Source organism: Dreissena polymorpha, chromosome 12, assembly GCF_020536995.1.
Source record: "Dreissena polymorpha isolate Duluth1 chromosome 12, UMN_Dpol_1.0, whole genome shotgun sequence".
Taxonomy (NCBI): Eukaryota; Metazoa; Mollusca; class Bivalvia; order Myida; family Dreissenidae; genus Dreissena; species Dreissena polymorpha.
The window spans coordinates 46,209,448-46,234,958 of record NC_068366.1 but is presented as its reverse complement, the minus strand read 5'-3'; the positions used below and the strand labels follow the sequence as shown (position 1 = coordinate 46,234,958).

Genomic DNA, 25,511 nt, shown 5'->3' with positions numbered 1-25,511 from the left:
CGAGTAAACCGGATCGATTCGGCTTCAGCAAGATCAATAATGTCAACGCTTGAGTGATTCATAGACCACGCCTTAGGCATTGATTGTCGATAAAGACTATACGAGCTATCTGATGTGTGAAGCCACGCTTGAAACGAGCATTCTCATTGGTTAATTTTCTCACGTGAATAACGGACCCGCCAAATCTGAAAGGTGTATAGCTTTTATTTACGTTTGATCGGTGGATTTTAAATATTAATGTGTAAGTGATTTTAACATTTTGATCAGTGCCTTTATTATGTGATCATGTCATTGTGCAAACCAAAATTTGGATTAAAGCGAAAAGCGTTCATGAAACGCCGTGAGGAGAATATTATTAGAACATTAACGTATCAGGATTCTGATGAAGGTAGTGGTCCCGAGGCAGAAGATTCAAGTTTAGGATCTAGCCCGCTGTGTTCCCCAGAAAGGCGATCAGTGAACACCAGCACTCCTTTTGACCAGCCACCCGAGTTCTTGGAACTAGACATGCCGGACTACAACCTGATCGCCAGTCCGAAGTCCACTCGGCGGTTTCAAAGGCGACGGGCGCGGTGCTCCCCAATGTTTGGCCTGGAGGAGGTTGAGGAGGAGGCACAACAGGTACCCGGATCTGATGCCACGAGTCCCGAGTCCGAGAACTCGCCTCCGCACAGGAAACTGCGGGCTCTCAGACTCTTTGACACACCACACACCCCGAAATCACTGCTTGAAAAGGCCAGAAAACGACGCCCAACTGGAGACAAACCAAAGATTGCAGTGGACAGACCGCAAGCAAACGTGAATCCATTTACACCGGGTCCAAACACGGATCAGAACGACTCTGGCTATTGTGGTAGTGGGAAAAGAACCCGATCAGATCTAGAGAGGTATGTTGGTTATTAGATTAATTATTAGATTGTATCTCCAAAGTTTTCTAATTTTTGATAAATTCTATCATAATCTCAACATTTAATTTAACATACAAGGAACATAAAAGAATAATAAATATAAAATAGCAATAATGTCTTCATGTCATTTATATTCTTATTAAAGTGGGGAATCATAAGAAATTTTAGCCAACATACCGTCCCTGATTTTGTTGGCAATGCTAGTGTTAACAAATGATGTTTTTTTATGTAAACGTTTTATCTTTTAACTTTAATTTTCATTTTAGAAGCATTCTCGATGACTCGATGGAAGAAGAATTGGACATAGATATGCCTGCAACCAAGGTAACTTAATCATTTTATGTGATGTGGTTTCTCAGTGTTAATGTAAATGTCCATATGCATGAACTTATGGGCAGATTTTCTGATTGTGATGGGGGACCCATTCCTAATGGAACACATTTTTTTTCCCAATTGGGACCTAAAAATTCATGTATTTTCCAATTTTAAACTATACTATTCGACTTTTCCCAATGCAAAGGACCCGACCACATAACCTAAATGGTGAAAAAAACACTGCTTGGGGAAACAGTTTCCCCTTTCTATGTTTTGTCTAATTGTTCCCCCAAAAATTTAGGGCCAGACACTTTCCCCAAATCAAGAAAAAAGCACTTCATTCTCAGAAAAAGCATGCACAAAACTTAAATACAAACACAGTGTTTTTTTGGATGAAATATTCGGCGTTATTCGGCCCCATTCCCCCATCTTTAGAGTAAGTATTTTTAAAATTCCCCTCTCGGAAGTGTTATTCAATTTTAATCAATACCTCATTTAAATACGTCTTTCGTTACGAATTTACTACAATTTTACTGAACTGCATCCGCGTGTTTATTTTAGCCTTTACTGCAAACCCGTACGTAGTTCACTATGACGACTTTAGCTTTACGATCTAACGCAAACCATACGTATTCCAACATGTCGCACAACAAAAAAAGCTATCGTAAAAAAATTGACAAATCTGTTTTAACTTAAAAATAAATTGATATTCTTTTCAAACAAGTACAACTTAAAAGTCAGTCTTCTTTAAATGCCGGCAGTGAAACGCCAGAAACGTCCGGTCAAGAGAGTGTTGAAAGACTGTTTAGTTTGCTCAACCTGCTTTGCACGCCACAGAGAAACAGGCTTGGGGAAGCTACACTGAAGTCCCTGATCAGACTTTGTCTGCACACGGAGAGACTTGGTCTATAGGAGGTCACCAGAATAATTGATAAATTCCCTGAAAAGCCCAGAAATGTTGAACTTTGAACATGAAAATAACATGTTAATGAATAAAAGAGTTTGAATTATGTTTTTCTCCCTCTGTATGGTGAATTATAGTGTTAAAACTTGATTTTGAATGTTACTAGCTAAGCATAGAAATTTCCCCCTTTTCCCCATTTACGCGCGAATTTTCCCCCTCTCAGGGGACCCGACCCCCTTCCCCCAAAACTGAAAAAAAAACACTGAAACATGTCATTTAATGTAGGGGCCACATAACCCTAGAAGCATATATTATAATTACACTCCAAACTGAGTGTTTAGAATGGAGTCTCTCGTTAAAGTCATTTGGTTTAATGCTTTACTAATTGTTTTATTTATTCGTCATCATGTTGTATGATTGTGATACAGTTGTACAATATAACATACCGCTTCATATATCATTAAAATGTTTTCAGAATATAAATATATCAATAATTTTTTTTAGAAACTGGCACTTCATGAAATCAACACATCTCGGTATAATGAGGAATTCCACGAAGTTTGCAAACTTGGCGATGGTGCATTTGGAAGCGTTTATAAATGTGTACATCGGCTAGATGGCTGCACATATGCGATCAAGAAATCCAAGACTCCTGTTGCAGGCAGTGTATATGAGTATGTATTATTTCTGCAGTTTGTCCGCGGTAAATAAACTAGTTAAAAAAAGACGCTGTATAAATGATCTGTCTAACTAAGGACAAAACATCAGGGCTTGATTTTAACTTTTTTTTTCTACTTGTAAAACATTGCAAGCAGCTTTAATACCAACTCGCAAAATCAAAAACATTCTCGCAAATTTTAGTTTTATATTAAGTTCTTTTTTCCACATTGTCAATGTTTTCATAGAAGGATTTAATTTCCGTTAATTTTTCTAACTTAACGGTAAACTTTGCTTTATCTTTCGTATTGTTATTTCCATCTGTGGGCTAAGAGAAACTAGTTATTTTTTGCTTCGACACCATGTCTGTTCAAGCTCAATGAACGCGTGTGAATAGTCGACTAGTCTATAGTATACCAGTCTACACTATAAGTATACCACTCTACATACAAAGTGCGCGCTTCCGCATACGGGTATTCGGACGTTCTATAAATTGACCTACGGTTTAGCCACCCACGATGTGGAGCGCATTTAGCAATATTTTTTCACTATTTCTTTTCTCGCAAAAAAATTCTAGTGTCTTAAAACTTAACTCGCAATCAGTATTTTTCACTATGCAGTTTGCGAGTGTGCGAGTGTTAATTTCGAGCCCTGAACATCAAAAGGTAGCAACAATTTATGATATCCAGATAAAATGACCAGAAAATGTTGGCATGTTTATTTGTTTAAATGCAAACCACTGGCTATGATAATGTATTTTGTATGACTGTTTTTAGACGCAATGCGATGAATGAGGTATATGCACACGCTGTTCTTGGAAAGCATCCACACGTTGTAAGATACTACTCAGCCTGGGCAGAGGAGGACCATATGTTCATCCAGAATGAATACTGCAATGGTTGGTGGTTTGACGCTGTTCTTTTGGTCAAGTTTGCGACTATTTACCATTCCCAGTCTTAAGAATTATACTACTGGATGTAGAGGAAAAACACTGAATGACACAAGCTGTTGAACAATTTGACTTTATCTCTTAAAGGCCATGTAGGAGAAACATTAATACAGTTGAAACTTGAAAGTCTCAGAATAATTGTGAATGAAATAATTGGAGTGATTGCATAAATTAATATTTTTTGTAGTATATAAACATGACTTTTTGGTCCAATTAGCAAAAGTACGGTAATCACAACAATTGGAAAAAAGGCAAGCACTAAAAACCGTGCTAGTGGGAAAACTAAAGTTTTTATCAGGAATTGTGGGCTCTAATTGCCTGGTTATTGCACTAACCCATCTAAATATTTTGCTGTATGCTAAAATGTCCAGTTTCAGTGCTCTGGACATTTTATATGTACCCTTGCAAACAAAGTGACACATCTTTTTGGCGAGTTCTCGGACAGCAATTGTTTTTTATTAAGATGGAAAAAATGGCTGTATTATATTTCAACAACTGCACTTGCAGGAGGCAGTTTGGCAGAGTATGTTGAGGACCACAGGCGGACGGGCCAGCACTTCTCTGAAGTGGAGCTGACCCAGATCTTGTACCAGTTGGCCCAGGGACTACGCTACATCCACTCACAGAACCTGGTACATCTCGACATCAAGCCAGGTCAGAACTGCACATGGTTATATTTTTACTGTATATTATTTACAAAAGTGTTTTTGTTCAATGCTTAGTCTCTTTTCATATAACAGTTTGGAATAATTTCTAATGTGAATTAATCTTACAAGATTGTGTACTTCAGGTAATGTGTTCATTCATCGCAACCCAAAGTTGATGCAGTCCCCTGAGAGTGGCCTGGAGTCTTGTGAGGAGGATGAAGAGTTTGATGAACCAATCATCTACAAGATAGGTACTTGTGGCCTCCTTGTATTCAGTCAAATCGCATATATTCAGAAATATCAGCATAATAATAACGCGTTTGTTTAAACATGTTTGTTTAAGTCACAAAATACAGAGCCTTTCCCAGAATTTGTTCAAGCCCTCTGATCAAGATTAAAATATTAGGTGTTTTTTTGTTGGCAAATATTTTTCATAATTAAGATTGGTTTTTATCAAAGCATACTTTAAACCCTTTCTTAATTAATGCGTTTATTATGATGAAGTATAAGGTTTAGCACATCAAATCATTATTCCTATCTTTGTTTTTAAAACAATACAATTAAGCAGTTCAACTTTTATTTTAAGTTAATACCCTCAAACATGTTGTATCTATGGTTGTCCTATATAGATGTGTGTGTGTGTATCTGCAGGTGACCTGGGTCATGTGACGTCCATGTCCAACCCCAGCGTGGAGGATGGGGACTGTCGCTATCTGGCCAGCGAGATCCTAGCAGAGAACTATGAGCACCTCTCCAAAGCAGACATCTTCTCCCTTGGACTCACCATTTACGAACTGGTAAGTTAACAATCAGGATTGATGTTAGCTGTAAATAGAGAATTAGACATATGGACTTATACAATCTTCAAAATTGACTTGCAAAAATCGAAAATAATATAAAAATATACTCGGACTCGATCTACAGGAAAAATTGTAACAACTTCCTAAAGTGTTCTTTTGCAGCAGTATTTTAAATATGAAAACATTAGTCAAGTATAATGTGTCTTATCTTTTGACCAAAAAATAATGCACATGTTACTTTTTTCTTCAAACATTTGTAATCAACTTTTATCCGAGGCAAGAAAGTTCAAACTTCCAGTTGTTAAAAGTTAATGAAAGCCATAATGATTGTAGAAAATGGAATAAAGATGATTTGAAACTTCAATTTTGTATTGAATTGTATTATTTATTTAAAATAAATCAAGTTCATGTTTTTATGGTCCTTGTTTTGATTCTCTATCAGTATTTTCGAATATTTTCCTAACCATTGATATGTTTCTCTCTAGGGAGGAGGAGGCCCTCTTCCCAAGAATGGCGAGGCGTGGCAGGCAATACGTCGTGGGGAGCTTCCTGAACTGTCACACTACACCACGGAACTGAACTATCTACTAAGGGTTAGTCTTACATACACTCAGTAATTTATTTTGAAAGCAAGGTATATTTAGAACATTTAGCACAATGTAACATATTTCTATTTATTTCTAGCAAATAATAAACATATAGTCAAAGAATTTTTTGTTGGTGCTGCTTTTTTAATCCATGGTATATTTATAAATGTTATGATGCTATTGATGTGATCTTGTGTCATCAGTGTTCTGCCGTGAATCTGTACTGTTGGGGACAGGGACCCTTTAGGGTTAAAAAAGTGGGGACAAAAGGGAAAAATTTGGGGACAGGGAAAAACATTTGTAGCAGAATTAAATTTTCAGAAACTAATTACCTTTTACTTGCACTCTGGCTAGATTTATTCCTACAGCCAGTCCACAGGATGTAACATTCTAATTCAAACTTGAACTTTAAAAAAAAATTAAAACTGTCAAACAATTGTCAATATATTAACAAAACTTTGAACAGTTACATGTATTTAATGTCTACATCTACGTCTGTCTACATCTGCTTCAATGGAATTAGAGGCCAAGATTCACATTTGCTTTACATTTCTCCAGTGATCTAAAGCCTTTTCAAATTAGAATTACCGATAGTAAAGGCTTTTCTTGTTTGGGCTTTATGCACAAACTGCATGTCATTTTGTAGTGTCAAACAGTAACCAAGAAAATCTCAAAGCCAATTTGCTTGGAATGTACGTTTAGAGGCAGACTTTTTTCGTCATTGCTAAATGATGTTGGTACTTGGGAAGACTCTGTTGGGGTGTTATTACTATCCATATTTTATTATTTTACTTGCCGGAGGAAAAAGAACTCAAAATGGATTTTGTTTTCTTCGGCCGGTCACTTTCCGCCATTTTGATAGGTGTGGAAATTTCCTTGATAACTGATTGGTTGTTATAGTCTCAACTTACCAATGAAATAGAATGTTATTAAAGTAAATTAAGGATTGGCAGCGAAATGATGTCACGTCCAATGAAATAATTCGTTCTCATTACGCATTTACTCGATTTCTTTAACAACTTACAAATTTAATCGATTAATTTTTATTCCTAATTTCTGTGCACCCGCATACCCATATACGGAAAAAGGGTGGGGCCAAATCTCTTTTTTGCGCCAATGACGCAAGGGCGCATCCACGGAAGAACACTGCTCATGGTATATAATTTATGTTGATGTGTGCACTGTGTTGTTTTGATGTAGAGCATGGTGAAGTGTGACCCCCGTGAGCGCCCAACTGCCCTGGCCATCACTCAACACCCCGCCCTGTGCCCCCAGGGAAAGAAGTCAAGGGCCCAGCTCAGAAAGGAACTCAATGAAGAACGCTTCAAGAACCAGCTGCTGTCCCAGTATGTAAAGTAATACAGCTTTCTTGTATCTCTCAGTCATGTAATACAGCCCTCATGCATCTCTCAGTCATGTGATACAGGCTGATACAGCCTTCTTGTATCTCTCAGTTATGTGATACAATCTTCTTTTATCTCTCACTCATGTTATACAGCCTTCATGTTTCTCTAAATCATGTTATACAGCCTTCATACATCTCTCAGTCATGTGAAACAGGCTGATACAGCCTTCTTGTATGATCTCCCAGCCTTCATGTTTCTCTCAGCCTTCTTGTTTCTCATCAATCATGTGATACAACCTTCTTGTATCTGTTTGTAAAGAAAAGCATATTTTCCCTTTTTAAGATGCACATGTTTCTTTTAATTATTTTCTTTTTATATTGTGACTGTGGCTGTTTTATTTATACTTATTGATTGATTTCTTTCAGGAAACTTGTTGAAGCCACACAATGTCTGACACAAAATACCACAAAGTTTGCCTTTCCGAAGTTGACTGTTGGAAACTCGAGGTTGATAGGAAACAAGATGAAGCGTAGCATGAGCATGACTGCATTCTGACTTTAGCGGCTAACAACCAGCGTTTGAATACCAGCTCCGTAGTGTTACATTAAACACTATTTATGACTTAGTGTTACCATCTTCTTTTTCGCTTCAAAAGATTATATTTTTTTACTGTTATCTCTGTATTAATTGGTTTTGTCATCACAATTTTTGGTAAAACATTGAATAGTTGTGTGTGCAAAATACTATTGCTATGAAGTTTAGGGGCATTACAGGAAGTCGGCAGCAGTATTGAAAGTCTGTGATCTGTCTAGGAATCTTACAATTTGTAAATACCAGACTGTAATAACCTGTGTACATACAAGGTGGCAGTGCTTCCAATGAAATGTGTTCAATACAATCGTGTGCTATATTGAAATTGTAAAGCAAAATATTGTCTATTTACTACAGACTATTATATACTTGGTTGAATCAGGCGTGTGTCAGTGTGTGTGTTTATGAATTTGTTTACATAAATCAGTTAAAAAAAATTAGCCAAACAATTTTTGTTTGTTTCATTATTGTGAAACAAATCTAATGTTAAAAATTATTTTTAGGTAACCAGAATAGCAATGCCAATGTGAACAATTATTTCAAGGTTTATTCCTAGTATTTCAAGTTTAAGTCCTAGTGTCAACAAAAATGATTATCATTATATCTGCTTTGCCTGTGTAGAAGTGTTTGTGTCACAATTGAGCTGTTTTAATGATGGTTCATGTAGATTGTTCATTTTATAAATGGTGTGTCTGGTTTGCATCTGTTTCTATTTTATTGACTTTTTAAGCTTTATATTTGAATTTACTATTTTTTGTAATGAATGATCTACAGTGAAAAATGTTGGAGAGTTACTACAATTTTATTGTTGGTTTTTGATGAAATTCCTGTTTTAAGTTCTTTGTAATCAATGATAAAATTTTAGAAAGCATCTCAGCATTTTTACCTGTTGATATTGCATAAAAGTTGTCGTTGGTTGTACATGGACATGCTTAGTAATCCATCATGGATAAAGATCAAGCAGTTCCAGATGTCATCTTGCTGTATGGTTGTATGGCTGTTACCTAACCGATAACATTGCCCTTTTAAAGTGGCCCCACATTTACTTTTCCAATGGTGTATTTTCAGAAAAAGAAGTTACATTATTGACAGTAATTGTTTGTTTCTAATTTTCATTATAGGTTTGTTTTCATAATTGCTTACTGCCATCATGAAATCATATTTTGAATTTAGTTACAGGGGCAGTTTAATTGGATGAATGTGAATGTTTCTATTGTTGTTCTTTAGTTTCCAGGCTCTGCTATTGTATCTCACATGTCTTGAACCCCACACAGATAGGGGTAATCAGTGCTCTTTGATTGTAAAGATTGTAGGATTATTTTGTGAATATTTTTGTGATAAAATTGTAAGCATGTAATTATGGTATAAAATTGTGTAAATAAAAGAATACAATAAAGATAAGTAACCTATTCCTCTAATTTGTTTTCTTACAAATACCTTTTTAGCATTGATTGATCTAGTTAATTACAGGCGTCATAGGCATGAACATTTGAGGAGATTTCATTGATGTGATTGTCAACTTTAAACATGTAATATCACTGACTGCAAGTGGTTGTACATATCTGTCTTAGACGGGAGACGGAAAACTACAACGAGCGAGGCATGGTATGGTATTGCGCAAGGGGGGGTTAGAGGGTTAGGGTTTGGGTTAGGGGTCGGGTTAGGGTTTGGGTTAGCCTAAACCCAACCCTAACCCGACCCCTAACCCTTACCCTAACCCTTTTTGGGGTTATCACCCCTGACCATGCCTCGCCCGTTGTAGTTTTCCGTCTCCCGTCTTAGACAGGCATTATAAAGTTATCTGCCATGGTGATTGGGAAGATGCAAAAGGGCCCCCAGGCTCTACTGAGTATTCTCACAAGGTGAACATCAGAAAATAGTATTATGATAAAATAGAAATATTTCATGTCTAGGCAGATTATTATGACAACCTTTTTCCAACACATAATTTATATTAAAACCTTAGATTAATTTATTGGGGATATATTTGAGTTAGCCAATATCTTGTATCTCTTGCAAAAATGCTTTATGTACCAGGTCACTTGAGAATTATTTATAGATCAAATGGAGAGATACTGACATACCATTGGGTGAAAGGTCATACAAGAATAATATGAAACAGTTCTCTTTGTTTAACTAAGTATCACTAATTGGTTTTTATAGAAATATATATTATAATCTGAAGTAATGTCAATATTTAAATAAATGTATTTCAATAAAATTAGAAATTAGGTATGCTTGAGTTTCTGAAGCAGTCACCTATTGATATTTAAAAAAAACAACTATTAAAGCTCGATTGCATAACAAGCCTAAGCTTATATGAAACGCTCTCGAGTCCGTTTCTTTGGTGTCTATGGGGGAGACCTAAAGAACGCTCCCACAGTTGGGATCAAATCAGTGACCTCCCAATCGCTAGGCGGACACGATATCCACTACGCCACGGCGATCTTGATATTTCATCACCATCATTGTGAACAATCATCTTCAACAAAAACAACATAAACATCAAGCACCTCAAAGTAAATACATCTCGTGGCAGCCACATTTTTCAACACACAGAACTGAATTGGAACAAATCTGAGGAAGTTTTATGAAGAATTGGCAAAAAATGTGAACTCAAGGGAGTTAACATAGCCATATAAGAAAAATTGCCCCAATCCCTGGCAGCTTTGTGTTCACTAGACTGTCACCATGACGATATTGGCTTAGATATCATTCAGAGAAATGTTCTGAGCAAGTTTCATGATAATTAACTAAAAAGTTACTTCTAGACAGACCAGACACATTTTCACACTCGGCCAAGATGTCATTAAAACTATAGCCATATAAGGAAACTACCACCCCTTGGTGGTGATGTTTAAAAACAAGAGCACCGCCTAGCCTGTGCAGATTGCTCATCTACTTTTTAAAGGTAAAGGGACTTTTCTCAATACTTCAATCAATCGATCCCCACCGTGGGAGCGTTCTTTAGATCTCCCCCAAAGACACCAAGTACTGGTTCTAGGCCCAGGAAACGGACTCGAGAGCATTTATATAAGCCTTAGGCTTTCGATGCAATCAAGCTAAAATAAATAGGTTTAAACTAATCAAAAAGGGGGAGGGGTGGGGATGGAGAGGGGTGTATAGTGTGGGGGTGTGGTTATTTATTACATTATCTTTCAAAAATGTAATAAAAAAAGATTATTTTTTTTGGGGGGGGGGGATTCTTGGACAGTCTTTCAAAAAAAAACAAAACTTTTTTTTATATATATTATTTTTTTTTTTGGGGGGGGGGGGGTCAGGGGGTTTAGTGTGGGTGTGTGGTCATTTATAAGATGATCTTTCGAATAGAAACACATGGGAAAATGAGGGGGGGATTCTGAGGAGTGGCGAGGAGGATGGTTTGAGTGGAGTCCATTGTGGTATGTTGTTTTGAAAGTATGAATCAAATCAAATCTGATCATAAATAAAGAAGTTATGGCAATTTTAGCATAATTTAAAATGTCATTCAAAGGTCAAGGTCACATTCAACTTGCCAGGTACAGTAGCCACATGATAACAATAAAGTATTTAAAGTTTGAAAGCAATAGCCTTGATACTTAAGAAGTAAAGTGGATGTAAACACAAAATTTAACAAAATATTGAAAGTTACTAAGTCAAAAAAGGGCCATAATTCCATCAAAATGCCAACAAGAGTTATGCAACTTGTCCTGTACAGTCCCCTTACGGTAGTTCGCGAGTGTTCCAAGTGTGAAAGCAATAGATATGATACTTTAGGAATAAAGTGGACCTAAACACAAAACTGAACAAAATTTACAATTTTCTAAGTATAAAAGGGGCCATAATTCTGTCAAAATGCTAGTCAGAGTTACATTGCTTTACCTGCACAGTCACCTTATGATAGTTAGTAAGTGTTGCAAGTATGAAAGCAAAAGCTTTTATACTTTAGGAATAATGTGGACCTAAACACAAAACTTAACCAAATTTTCAATTTTCAAAGTATAAAAGGGACCATAATTCTGTCAAAATGCCAGTCAGAGTTACATTACTTTGCCTGCACAGTCCCCTTATGATAGTAAGTGTTGCAAGTATGAAAGCAATAGCTTTGATACTTCAGGAAATAAGTGGACCTAAACACCAAATTTTCAATTTTTTAAGTATAAAAAGGGCACATAATTCTGTCAAAATGCCAGCCAGAGTAATCTAGCTTTGCCTGCCCAGTCCCCTCATGATAATTAATAGGTGTGCGATGTTTGAATGCAATATCTTTGATACTAAATGAGAAAAGTGGATCTAAACACAAACCTTAACCAGACGCCGACGCTCAGGTGATGACAATAGTTCAGGTTTAAAAAAAATAAATAGATGAGCTAAAAAACATTTACCATTTTCAAAGTCAACTGAGATATCATTAAAGAAAACTTCTGAGAAAGGTCAATGAAGTTTAGACTACAAAAGTGACTTCTAAAGAATTTACAAGCTTTTTCTTTTATTTGACCGAGTGCCCAAGCATTTGACCTCTCAACCAAGCTATCAATAGGACAAATCTTCTGACACAGTTTCACTAAGTTTGGACAATAAATGTGATAAGACTGACAACACATGATGGGAAAAAGGTGATAAGTCGAAAACGGTGATAACAAAAGCTCACCATGAGTGCATTGTGCTCAAGTGAGCTAACAAGAGCACCGCATAACAGGTGCCAACGCTCGGCTGCGGGTGCAGTTTTGAATAAATGAAAGCTTGTCAGAATTTTTTTATTTTTTTTAGACCCCTAGTGACCCCAAAATGGGTGTGGCATGTTGAACTCATCAAGGTGCATCTACATATGAAGTTTCAAAGTTGTAGGTAGAAGCACTTTGATTTTAGAGCCGATGTTCAAAAGGTTAACACGAAGCGGACAGCGGAAGACACGACGAGCTTGCTATGACAATACCTCGGGTTTTCTCCGAAAACAGCCGAGCTTAAAATGGTGACAAAAGCCATCAACTAGCTCCCTTTGTGTCGTTCTTTTGGGTATAAACAATCAAAAGACAATTTCATAACAAGACTGGGTTTGCAATGATTCTCAGCATTATATTACCCAGTGATAAATCTATTCAGGATATTTCACTGTACAAACCCAAAATTGTTGTCCCAGAAACACTGATGGGAATCAATATGTCCCAGAAACACTGTTGGTAGTCAATAAACAACTTAAAACTGTCTGGGTTAAGATCAACTTTTTTTTAAACACAACTTGGTATAATAATCAAAGTTATACAATATAGTACAATAATAGACACATTGGTAGATGAACAATAAGCACACATTTCTATATACATATACCGGTGCTCCTTTCTCAGACAGAATGACGCTTGCTATATCAAGTTCACTAACAATATCAGGCTGATAAAACAAATGATATTGGATCAGTGGACTACAAACAATAAATGACAGACAGATGAAACAAATGATAGTGGATCAGTGGACTTATAACAATCAATGACAGAGAGATGAAATAATAATAGTGGATCAGTGGACTTTTAACAATCAATGACAGAGAGATGAAATAATGATAGTGGATCGGTGGACTACATTGGCAGAGCAGCTGCACTTTAGTATCCAATTTAACTGGGTTCCTATTCACAAAGATTATTAACTTCAAAGCAAGTTGTGAAGTTTGAACTGTTTGAATTTGAGCAAAAGAAACAACTGTTGCCAAGATTCTTAAGAAGAGAAGACATTTTTTAGAAGAATGTGCAAATGCATGCCTAGGTTGCATATACTAGTAATACACTAAACATGGTACAAGATATGGCTGTGCACATAAAATGTCATTCATCATGAAGTTAAATCGTTTTCTGAGTAAAATATGTTTTTCTTGATACAGAATAGCATTATGCACACAGTCAAAACTGAGTACAGTGGTCAGTCAAATGAAATGGCCAAAGTGACCATTGTCAACAAGTATATCATAAACATTATTCAGAACACATTTTTTGTGTGATTCATAACACATTACATATAGAGATGTTTACCTGAAATATGACTACTCTATGTGTCAGATCAGTTTCAGCTTTTATATATAACATGTCAGGTAAACATAGTTAATACACCGTAAACTTTGGTGTGAATGCAGAAATAAACAAGAAATGTGTTTGTCAGAAACACTATGTCCCCTTGTGCGCCGCTTTGATTTAGTTTCTTTGACCTTTGACCTTGAAGGATGACCTTGACCTTGACATTTCACCACTCAAAATGTGCAGCTCCATGAGATACACATGCATGCCAAATATCAAGTTGCTATCTTCAATATTGCAAAAGTTATTGCAAATGTTAAAGTTGGCGCAAACCAACAGACCAACCAACCAACAGACAGGGCAAAAACAATATGTCCCCCACTATAGTGGTGGGGGACATAAAAATTCCTGCAACCATTTTGGGTGTGGTGTAACAATTCTAACTAAAGTATATGAAACAACAAGCAAAAATTAAAATAATAACAAACCTCGTGTAAAACATATAAAATAATATTAAAGCACAATGACGACACCTAATACTGCATTATTGAAAGGTCTTTCCAAATATAATGCTGCTGAAAGGGGCGTTTGCAGGAACCTCACTCATATCTTTCCTTATTATTTTGACAGGTAAGAACTTTTGTCATGAATTTCCAACCACATAAAATATTTCAAGATGTGATCATTAAATTAAACAGCAAACAAATAAGCATCACCAAGTAAATATAATGAGTCATGACAAATGCCTCCAACAAAAAAATTCTAGAACTAATTCTAAATTCGAAAAGTTTCAATAAGTAATAATTAAACAAAAGGAACAGTTCACATGCTTATTATCAATATATTGATTTCCTCTCATATGAATGGAATGAAACTATCACGAGTGCATGGGAAATTAAAGCACTGAAAGCTGAACTAACCATATCTGATTGCTATAAATTCAATGAGATATATTTCCATTTTGAAAACTTAAGAACTTTTAAATTTACAGGTAAGATTATTGTTATGACTGCTCAACAACAGAAAATAGCCAAAAGGTCCGCGGATTATGATGATTACATGTATACATAAGCATGTACAATACATTTAATAAGTAGCTAACCTGAGATACAAAGGAGCTGACCTGTTCGGTGCAGCCCAAGATATCATGAGAACAAATGTTCTCACAAAGTTTCATGAAGAGTGAACTAAAAATGTAACTTTTCCAGTCCTAACAAGGTTTTACTATAGCCATATAAGGATAAATTCCCTGGCCCCTGGCCGCCATGTTTTTCAACAGACCAGAACCATTTCTGAACTCATCCAAGATATCCTTAAAACAAGAGTGCCAAACTGTCACAAGATACGCCCGTTTGAAGGTTTTGGACAACTTGATAACTTTACCATGACCCATATTTGAACTTGACCTACATATCATCTGGACACAACTTCTGACCAAATTTGGTGAAGATCAGATGAAAACTACTTCAATTAGAGAGCGGACACCATGCTAAATGCTTGAAATGCACTAAGTGACCTCGTGATCTAGTTTTTGACCCTGCATGACCCATATTAGAACTTTACCTAGATATTGTCTAGATACAACTTCTGACCAAGTATGGTGATTATCGGATGAAAACTACTTCTATTACAGAGCAGACACCATGCTAAATGCTCAAAATGCACTTAGTGACCCCGTGACCTAGTTTTTGACCCATATTTTAACTTGACCAAGATATTGTCCAGATACAACTTCTGACCAAGTTTGGTGAAGATCGGATAAAAACTACTTCAATTAGAGAGCGGAAACATGCTAAATGCTTGAAATGCACTAAGTGACCCTGTGACCTAGTTTTTGACCCGGCATAACCCATATTCGAACTTGACCTAGATATTGTCTAGACACAACTTCTGACCAAATTTGGTGAAGATTGGATGAAAACTACTTCAATTAGAGAGCCGACACCATGCTAAATGCTTGAAATGCACTAAGTGACCCTATGCTCTAGTTTTTGACCCTGCATGACCCATATTAGAACTTGACCTAGATATTGTCTAGATACAACTTCTGACCAAGAATGGTGATTATCGGATGAAAACTACTTCTATTACAGAGCAGACACCATGCTAAATGCTCAAAATGCACTTAGTGACCCCGTGACCTAGTTTTTGACCCATATTTTAACTTGACCAAGATATTGTCCAGATACAACTTCTGACCAAGTTTGGTGAAGATCGGATAAAAACTACTTCAATTAGAGAGCGGAAACATGCTAAATGCTTGAAATGCACTAAGTGACCCTGTGACTTAGTTTTTGACCCGGCATAACCCATATTCGAACTTGACCTAGATATTGTCTAGACACAACTTCTGACCAAATTTGGTGAAGATTGGATGAAAACTACTTCAATTAGAGAGCCGACACCATGCTAAATGCTTGAAATGCACTAAGTGACCCTATGCTCTAGTTTTTGACCCTGCATGACCCATATTAGAACTTGACCTAGATATTGTCTAGATACAACTTCTGACCAAGTATGGTGATTATCGGATGAAAACTACTTCTATTACAGAGCAGACACCATGCTAAATGCTCAAAATGCACTTAGTGACCCCTCGACCTAGTTTTTGACCCATATTTTAACTTGACCAAGATATTGTCCAGATACAACTTCTGACCAAGTTTGGTGAAGATCGGATAAAAACTACTTCAATTAGAGAGCGGAAACATGCTAAATGCTTGAAATGCACTAAGTGACCCTGTGACCTAGTTTTTGACCCGGCATAACCCATATTCGAACTTGACCTAGATATTGTCTAGATAAAACTTCTGACCAAGTTTGGTGAAGATCGGATGAAAACTATTTGAATTAGAGAGCGGAAACTGCTGTGGACGCCGCCCGCCCGCCGCCAAGGTGAAACTATAATACGTCCCGTTTTTTTAAAACGGGCTTATAAAAATGTTCTGACCAAGTTTCATGAAGATTGGACAATAAAGAAGACTTTTAGAGTGTTAATAAGGTTTTACTACTGTTACATATGGAAAAATCCCCCCCCCCCCCCCCCCCGGGCCATGTTTTTCCAACCGGAACCATTTTTAAACACATCCTAGATATCATTGGCACAAGTCTTTGGACCAAATTTCATGAAGATCGGACAATAAATGTGGCCTCTATAGTATTAACAATGCAAATGTTACCGCCACACAACGCACAATGGACAAAAGGCGATCACATTGTGCTCAGGTGAGCTAAAAATAACTGAAAGCACCCTAAAAATATCCAAGTAATAAGTATAAGTTATCTTGCAGATTTGGTAACACTAACAAATAATTTAGCCCAATGACACAAGTCAGATAGTAGGACACTACAAAGCAGGTCAGATGTCAGAGTAGGGGATTACAAAGCTGGTCAGATTGTCAGTGTGGGGGATTGTAGTGCTTTACATCCACAGCAGACGCAGACCCAACAGGCAGCAGGGAGATGATCACAGACAGTATCGCCATCACAATGAAAAAACAGCCAAACGTGAGCCGGATACGCCAGCTAGAAATCTGGATCTTTGGAACATTGTCCCTGTAATGCTGCAGCAAAATGTCCTTCAAACTCCTGAAATGAACAACAAGTACCAGAATTCAGATGCAGCACTTCCATACTCAAGAGGGCCATTAGGTGCTTACTATTTGGAGAATGTGGAGCTTAGAAGAATAAGAGTACTTAATGAAACATACAATGTATAGGCACATTATTACAGCAAACTATGAACTATCACAGGAGAAATTCGTGTTCTTATCCTCTGCTTTTGTAACAGAACACCAACTATTAACAAGAAATGATTAAAACTTAGATCACTGCCAAAGAACGGTCAATGTAAAGCATTGGGTGTTCAAACTGGTTTGAAAGCTAGCCAAACCTTACACTTACCCAAAAATTATTCACACAATAAATGCGTGTCTTAAATGGTTTTAATCAAATGTACCAATGCAAACAGAAAATGAAATAATGAGAGCAAAAAAACTTGATGTGCGAATAGAATATAGCATACATAATTTAAGTGTTCTAGAGTCATGAGTATAGGAAATCTATTTAAACGATAAGGGGATAGGTTTATAAGTTATTAGTATACAAAGAAATATGGTCAATCTATGAAAAAAATTCAACAAGTAAGTTAGCTGTTTCTAAAACATTTTGTCAAACAAACTAGTAAAAGAAAGATGTTAAAAATGTTTCATCAAAATAACAAAAATAGCTTTATCATGACACACTTTTGATAATTGACAATATTTCCATCATCATCATTATCATCATCAACATAAGTATCAAGCCAATTTGTCAATTTATTGACGAGTTATTGATCAGAAACGATTTCACACTTATTGTGACAGTGACCTTGACCTTTGACTTAGAAACCCTTATTTCAAAAATGGTCATCTACTGTCCAAGGCCAATGGCATGGGAAGTATCAAGCCAATTGGTCTAATGGTTGATGGGTTATTGATCAGAAACAATTTTCACACTTATTTTGACAGTGACCTTGACCTTTGACCTCAATTTCAAGAGGGGTAATCTACTGTCCAAGGCCAATGCACAGGTGAAGTATCAAGCCAATTGGTCAATTCGTTGATGAGTTATAGATCAGAAATGATTTTCACACTTATTGTGACAGTGATCTTGACCTTTGACCTAGTGACCATTATTTCAATAGGGGTCATCGACTGTGAAGTTTAAAGCCAATTGGTCATTCCCTTGACGAGTTATTGATGGGAAACGATCTGGTCTACCAAAGACTGCCATCCAGTAACAGGGCCCTTAATCCATTTTAGGGGAAGCGGGTTGCTACCCTCATGAGGGGGAATTTTTGCGGCGTTTCCCTTTTTGGGGGATTTTTTTACTACTCTCTAATTATTACATTTGTACATGTTTGCACTATATTCATTTCTTTTTTCATAATTAAGTATGTTTAACAAGATTAAATTGAAATAGAATTGAGATATAATAATCATGAGACACATCTTTAAAATATATAAAAAAAATTAATAGGGGGAATTTTTCCCCCCAAAAGGGGAAAAAACAAGGGCTGTTTGTAAAACATGCATGCCCCCCATATGGGCTCTCCGTTGTAGTGACAGCAATTGTGTGAATATGTTTTTTGTCACTGTATGTCAATGACCTGTGAAATGTATCCAATTAATAGTGCAAAAACCAATCAGGACCTATACTTATCAATTATATCCATTATATGATTGAGTCTTTGATTTTTTGGATTCCTTTCACACATTTTGACTTATTTGACAATATGTGAAACGTGCACACAATTTGTAATGTTTTATTTATTAATGGTAATGAAACATGTTATTTATAGCAGTTAACTCCCCTAGTCAATGACCACCATAGATAGCAATGCAATCTGATTAAAAATAGCCAAGGCTAGTGTTGTGTATTGGGCAAATGTATACAAGTGCAACTTGACCACATGACCAGTATCATGTGTTTACCACACACAGAAGTCAGTTATGTAATAGACCATTAATTCCGCTCCCAACTTTGGCCACTTGCCAAGATACTGACCAGTATCAGATGGGGTTGTGAAACTGTGTAAACAGTGAACACCAGTCCATGTAATACTGGCCTACCACTTGTACTAGTTGATTTGGAGTTAATACAGTAATGCATGTACAAATGAGACACTAAGCTCAAAAGTTAATTATATGTGCCTCTGAAAACTAACCAGAGGAGTGGGTTGAAATTTACAATCTTTACTTGGCATTTGAGGAAATCTGAACTCTCAGGGTTTGGATAGAACATCCCCAAATTAACTTTTCTTTACACTGTTGTTATTTTTGTTCAATACACAAATATTAACCTAACTTTACAAATCCTGTACAGTAAAGGAAACTAAATCTAAGTTGATATTTTAATATGCTTGATCCTATTTATGTATTAACATTGTTTTATACATACAAACTGTGTTGCTGTTTTTCAATTAACAAGCAGATTAAAAATTAATTATATTTTTATGTATAATTTGAATTGACAAAATTAAATGCAAGTTGCGTAGCAAGAATTACATGTTTGATTTATTGTCAGTGAATCGTGACATTTTCTCAATGTTTCAGACCACCAGTTTGTCAAAGCTATCAACCGCTTGGATGGTCAAGCTAAATAGAATTGACCCAGCAAATCACAACTGTCCTGTTGCCATATAATATTACATATCATATTACATTGGTTTTTTAAATGTTGAATTCTCACGTCATTTCCATAAACATAGTATTTACTGGCACAGAAACAAAGGCTTATACATCATTATGAATGAACATGTGTCAAAAATTTGTAAGTCTCTTTACTGGACAGTGTGAAAACAGTCTGAATAAACTAGTGACCTGGAACCTGAAAATCAATAGGGGTCATCTGCGAGTCATGATCAATCTACCTATGAAGTTTCATGATCCTAGGCATATGCGTTCTTGAGTTATCATCCGAAAACCATTTTACTATTTCGGGTCACCGTGACCTTGACCTTTGACCTAGTGACCTCAAAATCAATAGGGGTCATCTGCGAGTCTTGATCAATCTACCCATGAAGTTTCATGATCCTAGGCGTATGCATTCTTGAGTTATCATCCGGAAACCATTTTACTATTTCGGATCACCGTGACCTTGACCTTTGACCTAGTGACCTCAAAATCAATAGGGGTCATCTGCGAGTCATGATCAATCTACCCATGAAGTTTCATGATCCTAGGCGTATGCATTCTTGAGTTATCATCCGGAAACCATTTTACTATTTCGGGTCACCGTGACCTTGACCTTTGACCTAGTGACCTCAAAATCAATAGGGGTCATCTGCAAGTCATGATCAATCTACCCATGAAGTTTCATGATCCTAGGCATATGCATTCTTGAGTTATCATCTGGAAACCATTTTACTATTTCGGGTCACCGTGACCTTGACCTTTGACCTAGTGACCTCAAAATCAATAGGGGTCATCTGCAAGTCATGATCAATCTACCCATGAAGTTTCATGATCCTAGGCGAATGCGTTCTTGAGTTATCATCCGGAAACCAATTTACTATTTCGGGTCACCGTGACCTTGACCTTTGACCTAGTGACCTCAAAATCAATAGGGGTCATCTGCGAGTCATGATCAATCTACCTATGAAGTTTCATGATCCTAGGCATATGCGTTCTTGAGTTATCATCCGGAAACCACCTGGTGGATGGACCGACCGACCGACCGACCGACCGACATGAGCAAAGCAATATACCCCCTCTTCTTCGAAGGGGGGCATAAATATACTTTTCAGGTGGGGGACTGCGGCCGAAATTCGGCCGCAGATTTGATAGATTGAGGGCCCTGAGTAAAACAATATACCCCCTCTTCTTCCAAGGGGGGCATACAAATCACATTATTATAGTATCTCTTTAATGGTTGTTCTAATTTTCAGAGAAAGCAACATCACCTGTGTTTAAAGATTGCAAATTTACAAGCTAATCTTTCACATGCCATGGCAGCAATATTTTTCAACAGACGGAAACCAATTTAAAAATCAAGTGAGATATGTTCATAACAAACATTCTGAGCAAGTTTTAAGAATGTGCAAAAAATGAGACTTCAAGAGAGTTAACTAGGTTTAACTAGAGCTTTGTCACAGATGCGACCAATACCCCCACATGCCGCATTGACACAGAATATTTTGCATGTTGTCTTCACAACAAACAGCGGACACCATGCTCAATGTTTAAAATGCACTAAGTGACCCCATGACCTAGTTTTTTTCCTGGCATGACCCATGTTCGAACTTGACCTACCCATCATCTAGATACAACTTCTGACCAAGTGCGATGAAGGTTGGATGAAAACTACTTGAATTAGAGAGCGGACACCAAGTGACCCTGTGACCTAGTTTTTTATCTGGCATGGCCCATGTTCGAACTTGGCCTTAAGATCATCTAGATAAAACTTCTGACCAAGTTTGGTGAAGATCGGATGAAAACTACTTGATTTAGAGAGCAGACACCATGCTGAATGTTAAAAAACACACTAAGTGACCCCGTGATCTAGTTTTTGGCCCGGCATGGCCCATGTTCAAACTTGGCATAGAGATCATCTAGATAATACTTCTGACCAAGTTTGGTGAAGATATTAGATGAAAACTACTTTAATTAGAGAGAGGACAACATGCTGACTGTTTAAAATGCACCAACACCTAGTTTTTGACCCGGCATGACTCATATTCAAAATTGACCTAGACATCATCTAGATACAACATCTGACCAAGTTTGGTGAAGATCAGATGAAAACAACTTGAACAAGATATGTGTTTGTCAGAAACACTATGTCCCCTTCTGCGCCGCTTTGAAGCTATATATTTGACCTTTGACCTTTCACCACTCAAAATGTGCAGCTCCATGAGATACACATGCATGCCAAATATGAAGTTGCTATCCTATATATTGCCAAAGTTATAGCAAAATAATAAAGTTGGGGCAAACAACACAACAACAGACAGGGCAAAAACAATATGTCCCCCACTATAGTGGGTGGGGGACATAATTAGAGAGCGGACACTTAATACGGACCGACCAACAGACAAGTTCACTCCTATATACCCCCCTAAGCTTTGTTTGTGGGGGTATAAATATAGCCATATTAGGAAAACTTCCTTGCTCGCTGAGGGCTATTTTTTTCAAAAGACCAGAACCAGTTTTGAACTCAGCCTAGATATCATAAGAACAAATCTTTTGAGCAAGTTTCACCAAGATTGAAGTAAATTTGTGACTTCTAGAGTGTTTACAAGGTTTCACTAAAGCATTAAAGGAAAACTGCCACATGATGGCTATGTGTTTTATGAACTAGAACCATTTTTCTAACTCTGCCAAGATATCATTCAAACTAAAGTACCAACCACGTTTTATGAGGATTTGACTTAAAATGTGACTTCTTGTGTTAACAAGCTTTTTTAATTTGACCTCATGACCAATTTTGTGACCTTGCATGACTCAGTTTCAAACAAGGTCATGATTTAATTGGGAAAAACGAGTGTTACAAAGCTTTTTTCTTTAATTTGACCTAGAGACTTATTCTTGACCTCACACATCCCAGTTTCAAACTCTGCCAACCTTAATTTGGACGAATGTTCTGATAAAGTTTCGTGAAGATTTGACAACAAACATGGCACTTAGAGTGTTCCCAAAATAAATGTCAATGACAAACGATTCATGATGCATGATGACAAATATTGATCAAACAAGAGATTGCCAAGCAATATGGTCCGCTACCGGCTCCACCATTGTCAGAAATTCCACCATTGTCAGAATTTTTTTTATTTTATTTTTATATTTGTTGCCATAGCAACAGGAATTTTTGACGTATGAACAAAATGAAATGACATGCATAATGTCCATATTGCCATCTATCCATGTTTCAAGTTTCATGAAAAAATATGAAGAACTTTTAAAGTTATCGCAGGATCCAGAAAACCACCATTTTCAGCAGTATTTCTAGTCTATTTGTTGCCATAGCAACCATAATTTTTGATGTAGGAACAAAATGAAATGACGTGCATAATGTCCATAATGCCATCTATCCATGTTTCAAGTTTCATGATAAAATATTAAGAACTTGTAAAGTTATCGCAGGATCCAGAAAAGTGTGACAGACAGACTGACAGACAGACTGACTGACAGAGCGCAAACCATAAGTCCCCTCCGGTGAAACCGGTAGCGGACAAAAAGATCATCATGACCATGTTGTGCTCATGTGTGATAAAAATCATTAGGTTGAAAATTACACCCCTGATTGAGTTGCTCAGTGACTGTAAAGGAGCATTTTTGATTGTCCGTGAACCCTAAAACTCCTAAATGATTCCACAGACATTTGTTGAAATACACACATTTTAGAACCTGCTCCCTGAAAATGTTGACACTCATGGAGCAATCATAATTAAAGTAACAAAGCCCATTTCGCTCAGCATAGGAACTCACCTTTTCTGAGTGATTTTGTGATGTTTTTGTTACCATTTTATAAATCAGCTGAGATGACGTTGCAGAATTGTTCCAAGCAAGCTTTTTAATGATTGAGCAAGCAAAATGACTTATCGAGTGTTCACAAGGTTGCTCAATAGCCTTATAAGGAAAACTGTTTTGCTCCCTGGAGGCCATGTTTTAAATTTAATTTACAAGAGGGCCATTCCGGCTCTGATCCAAACCTGAATTCACATTGTGATACTAAGGTCTTGGTTGGGAGATTTTTTTCATGTTTTATATGTTATGTTAATGTGAAATGATGTTATGTTATGCTGTATAATTCATGATTGGTGTATAATTTATATTGTAGCCATTTAATTTTTTTTAAAGACACAGGAAACTGTCAAGTATTGTTCCCTTGCATGATTGATGTAAAAGTATTTCCTTTATGTAAACTTCAAAGGTAGATGGAAACTTCTTCAATAAAATGTGATCATCTATTCTTATTCAGTACAACAGAAAAATACAGTTTGAATGGAGTAGGTCATAAAGGAAGCCTGCATATGCATACTTTGGATCCTCCATGTGGGTGTCTATGTTGTCCATGATATCCCCAAGACTTGCATTGATTCTGTTCTGCTGCTCCCGTAGGCTGGACAGGTCCTGACCCAGACTAGCTCGCATTCCCTGCTCATACCTAGAACATACAACATACCCTGCTCATACCTAGAACATAAAACATACCCTGTTCATTACTAGAACATAAACATACTCTGCCCATATCTAGAAAATTCAAATACCCTGTTCATATCTAGAGCATACACTGCTAATATCTAGAACATACAACAACCCTGTAAATATCTAGAACATAAGCATACCCTGCTTAAACATAGAACATACACCATACCCTGCTTATACCTAGAACATACAACATACCCTGCTTATACCTAGAACATACAACATACACTGCTTATATCTAGAACATACAACATACCCTGTTCATATCTAGAACATAAACATACACTGCTCATATCTAGAAAATTCAACATACCCTGTTCATATCTAGAACATACAATGCTCATACCTAGAACATTCAACATACCCTGTTCATATCTAGAACATAAACTGCTCATATCTAGAACATGCAACATACCCTGCTCATATCTAGAACATAAACATACCCTGCTCATATCTAGAACATTAACATACACTGCTCCTATCTAGAACAAACAACATATCCTGCTCATATCTAGAACATACAACATACCCCGTTCACATCTAGAAAATAAACATACGCTGCTCATATCTAGAAAATTCAACATACCCTGTTCATATCGAGAACATAAACATACCCTGCTCATATCTAGAACATACAATGTACCCTGTTCATATTTAGAACATACAACATACCCTGCTCATATCTAGAACATACAACATACCCTGCTCATATCTAGAACATACAACATAGCCTGCTCATATTTAAGTACATACAGCATACCCTGCTCATATCTAGAACAAACAACATAGCCTGCTCATATCTAGAACATATAACAACATACCATGTTCATATCTAGAACATACAGAGCTCATATCTAGAACATACAACATACCCTGTTCATATCTAGAACATATTACAACATACTCTGTTCATATCTAGAACATACAACATACACTGATCATATCTAGAACATACAACATACCCTGCTCATATCTAGAACATACAACATACCCTGTTCAAAGCTAGAACATACAACATACCCTGTTCATATCTAGAACATACACATTACTTTGCTCATATTGAGAACATACAACATACCATGTTCATGTCTAGAACACACAACATGCAATGTTCATATCTAGTACGTACAACATACCC

The 25,511-nt window shown here is 36.7% G+C and overlaps 2 protein-coding genes across 3 annotated transcripts in view; one reads left to right on the top strand and one right to left on the bottom strand.

Moving 5' to 3' along the window:
* On the top strand, nucleotides 1-9,113 carry LOC127852999 (wee1-like protein kinase 1-A). Of its 2 annotated transcripts, none has more exons than XM_052387113.1 (10): nucleotides 1-887; nucleotides 1,175-1,232; nucleotides 2,632-2,801; nucleotides 3,561-3,682; nucleotides 4,241-4,387; nucleotides 4,524-4,631; nucleotides 5,032-5,177; nucleotides 5,666-5,773; nucleotides 6,968-7,122; nucleotides 7,539-9,113. In XM_052387113.1, the coding sequence occupies exons 1-10, from the start codon at nucleotides 286-288 to the stop codon at nucleotides 7,666-7,668; spliced, it is 1,746 nt and encodes a 581-aa protein (XP_052243073.1). In that variant the 5' UTR covers nucleotides 1-285; the 3' UTR covers nucleotides 7,669-9,113. The 2 variants fall into 2 exon arrangements, with proteins under 2 accessions (XP_052243073.1, XP_052243074.1); XM_052387114.1 differs by having other exon boundaries at nucleotides 6-887; nucleotides 6,968-7,113.
* A 3,777-nt stretch (nucleotides 9,114-12,890) lies between these two features.
* LOC127853002 (uncharacterized) overlaps nucleotides 12,891-25,511 on the bottom strand; it is a 102,729-nt gene continuing 90,108 nt past the window's right edge. Inside the window, exons 14-15 of the mRNA XM_052387120.1 lie at nucleotides 15,513-16,168; nucleotides 12,891-15,209 (exon numbers count right to left, since the gene is read on the bottom strand). The gene's annotated coding sequence lies outside the window, so the exon portion shown is untranslated. The remainder of the gene's footprint in view (nucleotides 15,210-15,512; nucleotides 16,169-25,511) is intronic.

What these genes read in the sequence shown, in the direction of transcription:
- LOC127852999 (XM_052387113.1), top strand. Translation starts at nt 286, where the DNA reads ATGTCATTGTGCAAACCAAAATTTGGATTAAAGCGAAAAGCGTTCATG. An exon ending in CCAGAATGAATACTGCAATG is followed by an intron (nt 3,683 to 4,240) that starts GTTGGTGGTTTG and finishes CTGCACTTGCAG; the next exon opens with GAGGCAGTTTGGCAGAGTAT. An exon ending in CTGCTGTCCCAGTATGTAAA is followed by an intron (nt 7,123 to 7,538) that starts GTAATACAGCTT and finishes GATTTCTTTCAG; the next exon opens with GAAACTTGTTGAAGCCACAC.